At 39.5% G+C, this 12,790-nt stretch overlaps 1 protein-coding gene across 2 annotated transcripts in view; it reads left to right on the forward strand.

The window, feature by feature from the left end:
* MAP3K5 (mitogen-activated protein kinase kinase kinase 5) overlaps positions 1–12,790 on the forward strand; it is a 226,637-nt gene that overhangs the window by 134,837 nt on the left and 79,010 nt on the right. For both annotated transcript variants that reach the window (XM_006052268.4, XM_025294482.3), the window contains exons 11-12: positions 5,280–5,387; positions 11,136–11,185. In XM_006052268.4, the coding sequence (XP_006052330.3) occupies positions 5,280–5,387; positions 11,136–11,185 (158 nt within the window). The remainder of the gene's footprint in view (positions 1–5,279; positions 5,388–11,135; positions 11,186–12,790) is intronic.

Here is a 12,790-nt window from a genome sequence, read left to right on the forward strand (position 1 = left end):
GTGCTCGTTGGTAGGATCAAATGTTTCATTTGATTAAATCTATCCCTGGCATTAACACACTTCCTTTGCTCTTGCTTCCAGAGGAAGCCATAGCTCAGCAGGATCTTTCGTTGAAAAGGCTTTCAAACTATAACACTTCACTCTGTTTTCTATCCTGGATAATGTGTAGCCTAGGAAAATACTTCTCTCAGAATGGGCTGGCAGCTGGCCTTTAGCTGGTACTTTGATGATAGTAAATGTGGTAGTGAAAGAAGACAGCACAAAACTGAAGTATTTAATCAACTGTTGACTTGATGGACTAAGAAAGTTGGCCATGAGAGGAAACCACTTATATTAGAAATTCTGAGCTAATTTAAATCACTTTAATGTGAATTAGTTTGTCATAATTGAATGTAAAAAAAAAAACAAAAAACAAAACAAACCCAGAAAATAGTGAGAGAGAATTTAGGAGAATATACGTGTGTGTGTGTGTGTGTGTGATGTTCAGTCATGTCCAAGTCTTTGCAACCCCATAGACTGTAGCCTACCAGGCCTCTCTGTCCCTGGACTTCTCCAGGCAAGTATACTGGAGTGGGTAGCCATTCCCTTCTCGAGGGGATCTTCCCAGCCCAGGGGCTGAACCCAGGTCTCCTGCATTGCTGGCAGATTCTTTACCGCCTAAGCCACCAGGGAAGCTAGAATATAGGTGTATACTCCAGGAAAGAGAGGCTCTCTTAAGCAAGAAAGGGACCTATAAGCTCCACAGGCAAATATTAACCAATCTGATTCAATTAAAAGTTCAAGTTTTTGGTCATCTTAAAAAAAACCCACCCTAAATATGGCAAATGCTAGAAAGGAAGAGAATATTTAACACTAATGCTGCAAAAGGATCAAGCACCCAATATGCAAAAACCAACACACACAAACAGAACAACTCCCACAAACTGATAAGCAAAAGAAACAGAAAAATGGCCATAATCCAGATTTTTAACTGCTCTTGAACAATGAAAGGATGGACAATTCATAATTGCCTTCTTTCAAAAACAGTAATCTCCTGAGCCAACTGGATGCTACCGTTTAGGATGTCAGTTCCAGTCCCATTCATTCTGTTTCACTCCCTGCCCTTTCTCACCCAGCCCACTCCCTGCAACCATGGAGTTTGTTACCCACCTTCTATTGCGTAGAGAAAGGCAAGCTTCTAGAACCTGTGGTTCTATGTCAGTCACTGTAACTATTTATGTCCTTAGAGTAGCATCTTCTATAACCCACACTTGTGAAGGCTGCATTAGGTCTTGATAGGGGTGATTACCTTATTTTTCATTGGAAATGGGTTTGACCAGGTAGCTTATATTAGAAAATATTATTTAATTGGTTTCATTTATCTCATTATCATATCCATTCTCACGCTTCCAAGAAATAGCAATGACTCGAGGCAAACGGAAACAGACCAAAGTTTCTTTGGAAAATGAAGAATCCCATCATTTGGTATTATATTGGGTTCAGTTTGATTCATTCTTTTTCCTCACCTCTCTTCAGTGTACATTTTCTTTCCTTCCTACTTTGATAAGTTAGGAGACCATCAAGCCATCAGATAATGTCAGGTGAGAGGAAGAGGAAGTGGTACTTTCACAGTTTCTATAGGAGCTTAGTATGTACGTCTGCTTACTGTCTCCTCTTAGAGTCTACAGGCCTTGCTGTCTTCCTTTATACTTCAGAATTTAGTAGTTAATTATAATGTTAACTGGTAGAAAAGACAAGACACTGAAAGCAAGAATACGTATACTCCCAAGCGAGTTGTATTTAGCTGGTTTCATCAAATTGCATCCTTTTTCTTGTCTTTAATCAGCCTTTCTGTGACATCCACAAGGCATGCTACAAATCTCCTCATGTTTTGCCATTTCAATAGCAGTTTAAAGGGCTCAGCAAGCATTTGTTGTTGTTCATTCACTCAGTCATGTCCAACTCTGCAATCCCATGGAGTGTAGCACGCCAGGCTTCCCTATCCTTTACCATCTCCCAGAGCTTGCTCAAACTCATGTGCATTGAGTCAGTGATGGTGTCCAACCATCTCATTCTCTGTTGTCCCCTTCTCCTCCTGCCTTCAATCTTTCCCAGAATCAGGGTCTTTTCTAATGAGCTGAAGAAGAGTGGCCAAACTATTGGAGCTTCAACTTCAGCATCAGTCCTTCCTTTGAATATTCAGGGTTGATATCCTTTAGGATTGACTGGTTGGATCTCCTTGCAGTGAACTGCAAGGGACTCTCAAGAGTCTTCTCCAACACCATAGTTCAAAAGCATCAATTCTTTGGTGCTCAGCCTTCGTTGTGGTCCAACTCTCACATCCATACATGACCACTGGAAAAACCATAGCTTTGACTATACAAACGTCTGTCAGCATCGTTTGTCAGCAAAGTAGTGTCCCTGCTCTTAATACACTGTCTAGGTTTGTCATAGCTTTTCTTCCAAGGAGCAAGTGTCTTTTAATTTCATTGCTGCATTCAGCATCTGCAGTGATTTTGGAGCCCAAGAAAATAAAGTCTGTCACTGTTTCCATTGTTTCCCCATCTATTTGCCGTGAAGTGTTGGGACCGGATGCCATGATCTTCATTTTTTGAATGTTGAGTTTTAAACCAGCTTTTTCACTCTCCTCAACAAGCTCTTTAGTTCCTCTTCACTTTCACCTCTTCACCACCATATTGGGTGGTGAATGTTGGGTTTTAAACCAGCTTTTTCACTCTCCTCTTTCACATTCATCAAGAGGCTCTTTAGTTCCTCTTCACTTTCACCTCTTCACCACCATAAGGGTAGTGTCATCTGCGTACCTGAGGTTGTTGATATTTCTCCTGGCAATCTTGAGTTCAGCTTGTGATTCATCCATCTCAGCATTTCCCTTGAGGTATTCTGCATATAAGTTAAACAAGCAGGGTGACAATCTGCAGCCTCGACATACTCCTATCCCAATTTGGAACCAGTCCATTGTTTGTATTCGGTTCTAACTGTTGCTTCTTGACCTGCATACAGGTTTCTCAGATGGCAGGTCAGGTGGTCTGGTATTTCCAACTCTTTAAGAATTTTCCACAGTTCGTTGTGATCCACACAGTCAAAGGCTTTAGTGTAGTCAATGAAGCAGAAATAAATGTTTTTCTGGAATTTTCTTGTCTTTTCTGTGATCCAACTGATGTTGGCAATTTGATCTCTGGTTCCTCTGCCTTTTCTAAATCCAGCTTGAACATCTGGAAGTTCTCAGTTCACATACTGTTGAAGCAATCATTAGACAATAATAATTGCAACCAGTTTTTTTTTTTCCTAATCTCAAGATAGGTAATTCATAGTTCAGATTTTATCTGTTAGAACTATTTGAGACAACAATAACGCTGTCATTTAAGAAGACAGGTGATAACCTGTGCTGTGCTTTTCTAACGTTAGATAGCATGCTCACTTCTTTAGGGGACAAGGAAAGTTCTAGTCCTCAGTGGAGTCTTGGGTGCTGTTTTGGGAAACCATTTTATTCCCTATTATTTATTTTAATTTCACAAACACTGGGATACTCACATTTGAAAGCACTGTTTTTACCAGGCTAAGATTGAAAAGTAATGATTTTCATTATTAATCAGTGCCACTTAGTTCTCTGTTGATAGGAATTTGGACCTTGATTCGCCCAGCACGTTTCTGAATCAGGCTGTGTTCCCCAGCGAGCTCTTTGCTGTGTGTTTATTTGTGGCATATGCTCATTTTCATCACCAGAGCCTGACCAAGAATTCTTTATGCCCTTAAGGATTTTTTACCCTTGATTAAAGAAAATATTGTCTTTCTCATCCTCTTTTTCTAATTCTCTGTACCTTAACTTGAATAAAAACTGTTCCATTTTCTCTGGTATTTTATTTTCTTCCCAAATATTCCTGCTTAAGACCACACAGGAAATTTGTGCTGAATAGGTGCCTTTAAGTGTCTGTACAAAAAGTTAATATCTGAGGCACCTTTGGAATCAATGTAGGTGTGGTGTTTCGGTGCTATTTGCTCCTAATATGATATGTTAGTAATAATGTAAACATTGTCCAGCCCTTTGATGGAGACTCTCATCCCACTTGTCATATATCCTCAGATACTCTTCGAAGTAGGAGCTAGTTTTATTTCTCTCTTTTTCTCTCACAAAGCTAAATATATCATTATTGAAGGTACTAGTTTGAGGCTGCAAAAGCATTTTTATTATTTCATACAATTATGTCCATTTCTTTGGCTCATACATAAAACTCTTGCAATACTAATCAAAATCTTTTGTCAATCCATTTACAAGGGTATGAAAACCATACTACTACATCTTTCTGATAAGGTGTGGCCACAAAAAAATCTAAAATAAACGTGATAGTCTATATATGGAATCTTATGTACATAGAATTATTTGTTCTTTTACCACATTCTGCCTTTCTTTGACACATTTGCATTTATAGAAATAGATTATGGGAAAAGAATATGTATAACTGAATCACTTTACTATACACCTGAAGCATTGTAAATCAACTATACTTCAATAAAATATTAAAATTAAAAAAACTAAAAAAAGAGAAATAGATTCTGTATTGATTGTAAATAAAATAAAAGCTTTATATATATATAAATAAAGCTTTATATATATAAATATATAATATATATTTATTAATATAAATATAAATAAGTATATATTTATATTAATATATAAATATATCATATATAGCATTAGTAGATTCCTTACTGCTGCTGCCGCCGCTGCTAAGTTGCTTCAGTCGTGTCTGACTCTGTGCGACCCCATAGATGGCAGCCTACCAGGCTCCCCCGTCCCTGGGGTTCTCCAGGCAAGAACACTGGAGTGGGTTGCCATTTCCTTCTCCAATGCATGAAAGTGAAAAGTGAAAGTGAAGTCGCTCAGTCGTGTCCGACTCTTAGCGACCCCATGGGCTGCAGCCTATCAGGCTCCTCCATTCATGGGATTTTCCAGGCAAGAGTGCTGGAGTAGGTTGCCATCGCCTTTTCCAAGTAGATTCCCTGGGGATAGGCAAACCAACATAAGGACTTCAAAAATTTATTTCCAGTTTCTTTAGCAATGAAAGGTGATGCATTATTGTCACTTATGGTAACTGTTTAATACCATGAATTGCTCAGAGCCTCATAGGATAGCAAGAATCTGAAGTTAAAATAGTCTTACTCCAGCTTTGGACTAAACCTTATCTGTTAATCTCTTGTGTCAGTGCAGGGTTGTTATAACAACTCTAAATGGCTTAAATCTTAAGTCAATAATACTAGTTTCTTTGCCTTATGTTTTGAAGGTATTAATATTAGAACCAACCAAAATCTACCAACCTTCGTATTTGTCTATCAACAACGAAGCTGAGGAGAAGACAATATCTATTTGGCATGTGCTTCCTGATGACAAGGTAAACTGTGCGGTCGTTAAGACAAGAGCATTAGTAGTGAAAGATTTTATACCTTCTGGCATTTATATATTCCAGCGAATGTCTGTATTAGTTTAGAAGAAATAGCTTCCTGTGTATTTATTTTGGCATAGATGTATTTGGTAATATAAAACGGGTTAAATTTTGGTTATGGATTTCACTCAATAAAGTATAATTCTGCTGTTTGGATTTTTATTATAGATGGCTTAGCCATCCAAAGGGCACTCAAAATGGCACCATTTTGTAAAAAATGATACTTTTATTTATTTATTTATTCATTTTTGGCAGCAATTACTTGGGAGGTTGTTTGTGTTGTATTAGGGAATTGTGATATTGCAGTTTATAGTAAATATGTTTTTGATCTGGTCCCTATTTCTGGCACAGAGTTCCTAAAACCCTTGGAATTTCCTGAATGCTGAGAGTCATAAAGATGACTTTTGTTATGTTACTGAGGTAGTACCCTGAAAACACCTAAGGATGGGGCCTGATCGCCAGGGGAACCAACCAGGAGTTTGGAGGATTGGAACTTTCATTCCCATAGCCTGATCTCTGGGAGGGGAGGAAGGCTGGAGGTTGAATCATTGACCAATGACCAATGATTTAATCAAACATGCCTACGTAATGAAGCCTCCAGAAAAACCGAAAAGGATGGGGTTCAGAGAACTTCTGGGTTGGTGAATACTTGGGGATTAGGAAAGAGGGGTGTATGTGGAAAAGGCATGAAAGTTTCAAGACCTTTCTCCATATCTTGCCCTGTGCATCTCTTCCATCTGATTGTTTCTTAATCATATCCATGTATAATAAGCTGGTAATCTAGTAAGTAAAATGTTTCTCTGAGGGAAGGGATCCTTGGAACCTCCAATCTGTACTCCACTTGGAGTCATGCCATCATGACAAAATTGATCATAACTAATATAACTATCTATATACATCTTATTAACCTTGTTTTTATAAAGTACAGTGTTTTATTTGTGCTGTGCTTAGTTCCTCAGTCATGTCCTCTTTGAGACCCCATGGACTGGAGCCCACCAGGCTCCTCTGTCTATGGGGATTTTCCAGGCAAGAATACTGGCATGGGTTGCTGTGCCCTCCTCCAGGGGATCTTCCCAACCCAGGGATTGAACCCAGGTCTCCATTACCAACTCAATGGACATGAGTTTGAGTAAACTCCAGGAGTTGGCAATGGACAGGGAAGCCTGGCGTGCTGCAGTCCATGGGGTCGCAAAGAGTCTGACACGACTGAACAACTGAACTGAACTGAACTCCTGCATTGCAGGCGAATCCCTTACCAGCAATGTAAAGTGTTTTCTTTACATTATTTTAAGGTATATGCATACATGTTCTCATAAGCAGAAGTAGAGTGGTCATCCAGTTGAAACTACAAAATTTAAAAAGTTAGAGACATGAAAATTGTTATCTGGGAGAGGAGATTTTCAAAAGCTTGATTAGAAAGAGCAGGGTTATACAAGGACACGTAGAAACAGGACAGACCGGGGCTAAAGGAATGAGCGATTAGCAAGTCCCAAAGAAGAGTAGAGAGCCAGAAGTTATTTGGAAGACAGAAAAAGAACAGAAAGTAAGCCAGGAATTTTTGAAAAATGAATACTATTTCCAGTTGTCACTATTTTTCTTTTTCTGGAGGTTCTGTGTTCAATACAGTAGCCTTGTGTTGATTCTTTTATGTTTGTGACAACTGTAGAGACAATTTTTATGTTATGCTAATAAATAAATATATTAGGATATAAACCAGTGCCTTACGTAGTTATAGACGTAGGCTGTGAATTGGCCTGCTTCCATTTTTACTATATTTTGATCAAGAAATACTACATTTGCCTTGTCCTCACTGCTTATTACCTTCAGTGTTAAAAATGTCCCTTGTTAAAAATGTAAACTTTTAAAAAATGGATCTGTTTCCATTTTAAATTGATGTCAGTATTTGTTGTTCTATACATAAGTATGTATATTCATTATCCCTAGTTCTAGCCATAGTGTATTCATTACCACTGTATTCATTACCACTCAATTGTTTTAAATAGATGTGATACAATTGGAATGAGGACAAGCAATGAAGATTACTTTATTATTTTACTAGTTTTAAGCAACTGTAATAACTATAATTAAATAACAGATGAGCAACAGGTTTAATAGGTTTTAATGTTAAATAGGAAGTAGATTTTTCTTGGAAGGGTGTCATAAAATGTTTAAATTTTTCCTTCTAAAAATAGCACAACCTAGTGTTGCTTTTTGTTGATTTTATTTACTCCTTTACTTCTTCTCCCAGTACTTTCATTGTAAAATGTGGGGTGAATGGTTATATGAGCTAGTGTATACTTTATATTGCTACTTTCAAAACTTCAAGATCATTATACCAAGTCCCAAGAGTTCAGGGACTCTGTGGTCAGAGGCAAATTCATTGAAGTCCCAGTCTTTTAATAGTTCTCCCTGGTTGCTGCTTTAAAAAGTTAATGCTTGAAGAAAGTCTGCACGTGTACATGAAATAAAAACCTAGATTGTGGAAGAGAGAAGTTATTTGCAAGATATTTAAAATCATTGTTATTTAGAATTCCCGTCCTTTGAAATTTGAAGCTTAGCACTCCTGGTCTATCTGGTGCAGGGTCCCAGTGGAGAACTAAGTGTCACCCCACTTCCCTCAGTCCAGCTCCAACCAGTGGCTACTCAGTGGAGACCCAGGAAACGTATTACCATATTTATACCATAAATATGGTAATATTATTAACAAATACCATAAACGTATTTACCATAGGTTCTATATTTTGGTAATATGATGCTCTCACCCATCAAGGAAGTTTTTGACTACAAAACTCTCAACTAAAAATGGCTTAAATAATAAGGAAACATTGTCTCATATTACAAGAACTTCTGAGGTGGATCATTGGGGGCTACTTTCAGTGGCTTAGCAGTGTCAGATTTCTGGTTGGCTTCTCTATGTGCTCTTGTTTTTTCTCTCATGGTCTTAAATAGCAGCACCGAGCATCACTCCATACAGACAGCATGCAAAGAAGGTCAGGGCCGTTCCCTGGGACCAAAAGTTGTATCACGGGTCCATGCCTAAACCAGTCACCAGCAAGGGAAATGGGTTTACCATGGCTAATTTAGGGAATCTGTTTCACCATCTCTAAACATTGCCACCTGCACCTGACCAACAAACACTTTTTCGTAGCAAAGACGGAAGGGAATTGCTGTCGCCTGGGGAGACAACAGTGTCTGCCACAGTAGAATTGCTGCCATGTTAAAAAAAGAAAAATGTTACTCAGTCGGGTCCGATCTTGCGACCCCATGGACTACACAGTCCATGAAGTTCTCCAGGCCAGAGCACTAGAGTGAGTAGCCTTACCCTTCTCCAGGGGATCTTCCCAACCCAGGGATCGAGCCCAGGTCTCCCACATTGCAGGCGGATTCTTTACCAGCTGATCCACCAGGGAAGCTGCCACGTTAGCTCAGTATTAAACACTTTGTCTTCAGCCTTGCCCTAGCTGGGGCACAGGATCTGAGGCTAACCATTTCCAAGAAAATGGTGCTTGTGCAGATTAGGTTGAGTGTTGGTTTGGGGCTTTAGGGAATTAATTGTCACTCCAGCACTGCCTCTGCGCTGCCCTTTTCTCCAGACTCCCAGAGGAGCCAGGAAACATTTACCTTTCTTGTTGGCTTTATGGCTCAGCAGCGCCTCTGTGTGGTGAGTTCCAGTAGCAAGGGAGGTGAGGAGAGAGGACTCCTCATCCCACATCACTCCCATCTTGGGCCCTGGGCTTTGCACCACTGAAATGGAACGTTCCCTGGCAGCACTCACAGCCTTCCAGGAATCTAACATTCTGAAAATGCTCTACTTCTTTCCTACAAAACTAGCCCAGGCAATCTGGGAAATCTCTCTTTGGCTGCTTCCAGAACGGGGCTGATGGAGGATAGATTTTACCAGAGTTGCCTGGCCGGTGTTCATCAGTCGCTGTGTTCCATCGCAGGTTGAACTCTGCTCAGCTGGCTCTGCACTGAGCGCCCCTGTCGTGATCTGAGGCTTGGCCTTAGAAAGCAGCTCAGTTGCAGGCTCTGAGGATAAGGCTGCATTGTGTGCAAGGAGTGTGCAGGTAACAGCTGCGGCTCTTGGCTCACATATTTTTAGAAGGTCACCTGAGGCCAACAGGATTTAGAAGCCACTTTCCAAATTACCAGCTGAAGCTACCGGCTGCTATTTTAATTTAAGTCCCTCTGTACTCTGGTTAAGAAAGCTGAGTTCCAGGAGTACCTTTCTGTGGTCTCCTCCCTCTCTGGGCCTCACATACAGCAACATTTGCTCTGTGTTAACTCAGGTCTCATCCCCGTTACCTGACAGATGTGCACTGAAAGTAGTTTTTTAGTAAATCAGCTCCGAGTTTGAAAGGATCTGTTTTTAAGATGCATGGTCCTAGCAGAGGACTAGGTGTTGTGGAGATGAATTGTGGCTGTTGGAGTTGCTTTGGCCCAAAGGAAAGTTCTGGACCACCTCAGAGTCTCAGACTTCGTTACTCACTTCACTAGCCCAGCCGAGACCTCAGCCTCCGGCAGTATTTTAAGTGAGTGGGTAAGAGCTTGTTTCTCTGGTTCTTTTACATTTACAGAATTAAACTGCAATCAGAATTGACTACAATACAATACTTGATCAGTTTAGACACATTTATCAACTGCTTTATTTCCATAAAAATATTTATGTTGTTACTTCTATATTGTTGACAATAATATTTTTATAGGGAATATAAAATATTTTATAGGGAATGCCATCTATCTTTTCACTTGTTTAAGTTTGATACATATTAATGTAATACGGATTTTAACTCAGCTTTAGTAATAAACTCAAGAAATAAATTCCCACATTTAATTTTCATCTTGGCCCTGCAAATCATTCATGCTTTTCAAATGGTCATCAAATTTCTTATGTTCAAACCTTATTAGCATATTGGATTTTTCATAAATTAGGTCACACTTTATAGCAATGATGGACACTATATACATGTGTCTTTACACATACATGGGCTTCCCTGGTGGTTCAGACTGTAAAGAACCTGCCTGCAATGTGGGAGACCTTTGGGTTTGATTCCTGGGTTGGGAAGATCCCCTGGAGGAAGGCATGGCTCCCCACTCCACTGTTCTGGCCTAGAGAATTCCATGGACAGAGGGGCCTGGCGGGCTAAGTCTATGGGGCTGCAGAGTCAGACATGACTGAGCAACTTAGCACATACATATGCATACCTACTTGCTGTACTATTTTCTGAAGAAATAGAAGCACCATTTTAATTAGGAAGTACAACTAAAGATAATTCAGAAGTAATTATCTTTAAAATCTTGCAGAGATTTTATTCAAATTAATGTTTTTCTTTCTCAGTAAAGAAATATCACTCAACTGTAGTAATTAAATTCCTTGGATCAGGGGTTTTTTACTCTAAAGATGAAGGCACAACAGTTAATAGGTTAATCTGCTAAAAATCAAGTTTTAGAATTTAATGAGAATAATTCTCCTAGATTCTCTTGGAAGCTGTTTTATTGGAGTACAGAAATTATTAAGTAGAGTAAACATCACCCTTGTGGCTTGAGAATGAACTACAGTTTCCATCTAAATAGTTTGTCCTTGTAGAATTATGGGCTAGGAAAATTTACTCTGAGTATATTATTAATTAAATTACTGTTACGTTATTTCCATTCAGATGACTCAGCCTTTGTTGTTGTTCTTCCCTTGTGTTCTAGAAAGGTATACATGAGTGGAATTTTAGTGCTTCTTCTGTCAGGGGTGTGAGGTAAGTCTCCTTGGTTTTGTTTACTTAGAAAACATTTTTCTAGAGCCTGAATGTCTTGGATAGGACTTATAGTCATGATTTAAAAATGCAAAGAACTTCAAGCACCCTTCTGTTGATGAAAATGCTCAGCCTTCTTCAGACTCACTATCTTCATTACAAAAAGATTTGCAACAAAAGCTTCATGGACTCTGTACTTGTCACCTACTTAAAATACGGTGACTGAGAGATAAGTGTGATTGTAGACCAGAGTCAAGGTAAGGATAGAAGGGAGCTGTTGGAGGTCCTCTCCAGCTGGGGGAGCTGATGGTTTACATTAGAGGATGATTTTTATGGGGTTTCTTGGTATACCAGGAACTACTCTCTGTTTAGATGTATTGAAAACACATGTACTGTCTACTGGATTGGGTCCTCTAGCTAATACTAAAGGAGAAGGCAATGGCACCCCACTCCAATACTCTTGCCTGGAAAATCCCATGGACGGAGGAGCCTGGTGGGCTGCAGTCCATGGGGTCGCGAAGAGTCGGACACGACTGAGCGACTTTACTTTCACTTTTCACTTTCGTGCATTGGAGAAGGAAATGGCAACCCACTCCAGTGTTCTTGCCTGGAGAATCCCAGGGAAGGGGGAGCCTGGTGGGCTTCCATCTATGGGGTCGCACAGAGTCGGACACCACTGAGGCGACTTAGCAGCAGCAGCAGCCAATACTAACATGGTGAGATTATGGGAATTCATTTTTTAATGACTTTTCCTGAGATCTCTGTTCATCACATGTTCTTGAGGTTACAGTGGCTTCGTTCAGTTTGGACATTGCCATCATAATGCCCCTGCCTGGCATTTAGAAATGAGACTTTTTCAGAGTCAAGAGCCCCTGGTTAAGTGTTACAGAAGTTTATGAGAAACCAACTCTTGCCCATTTCAAACCAAATTAGTTGCATTTACTTCTGTTTGTCCCGTATAAATAAAAATGAGAAAAGCCAGATTCCTGCAGACCTGTTATGCAATACTTTGTTGCTTTTGGCATAATGGTAATTGGTTTTGTTGGAGCATGAACTGGTGGAGTTGTCTGAGTCACTGATAATTGGAGTTTGCCTGGCAAAACCACCTGTTACCTTGTGAATGATGTGAACAGAAACAGGCCAGACTGACTCATTATATATCTTTCCAGTCCATGCCTTCTCAGATAAAGCATTACTCTCCTAATATTTAATTTTTAAGACCAGACACTACTTATTGCTGCCTTTTTTAAGCCATCCATCTAGAAAAGTATGGTAAGTATAAATTTCTCTTTGTCATATTTATTTTCCAATGAGTTAATTTTCTCTAACGAGGTATGGCATCGCTCCACAGCCTTTGTTGTGACTGACAATATCAACATGGAATGATTATTTGTGGCTACTGCCGATTTGTGTGTTGAGAAACTTGAGTTCCAGTGTGTGACTTCAAAGAGATCTAACTTTTCTTGGCCTCCTCCTCTATAAATAGAAGACAAACTATAGAAAAAAATCCAGCTGTCAGTGGTTTATCTTGCATCAGCTCATTTGGCATTTATTGAATGCCAGCTATTTGTCAAATGTTGAGTCCTGTTCTGCTAAGGATACAAAAAT

The sequence above is a fragment of the Bubalus bubalis genome, chromosome 10 (genome assembly GCF_019923935.1).
Source record: "Bubalus bubalis isolate 160015118507 breed Murrah chromosome 10, NDDB_SH_1, whole genome shotgun sequence".
In the NCBI taxonomy this organism is placed as follows: domain Eukaryota; kingdom Metazoa; phylum Chordata; class Mammalia; order Artiodactyla; family Bovidae; genus Bubalus; species Bubalus bubalis.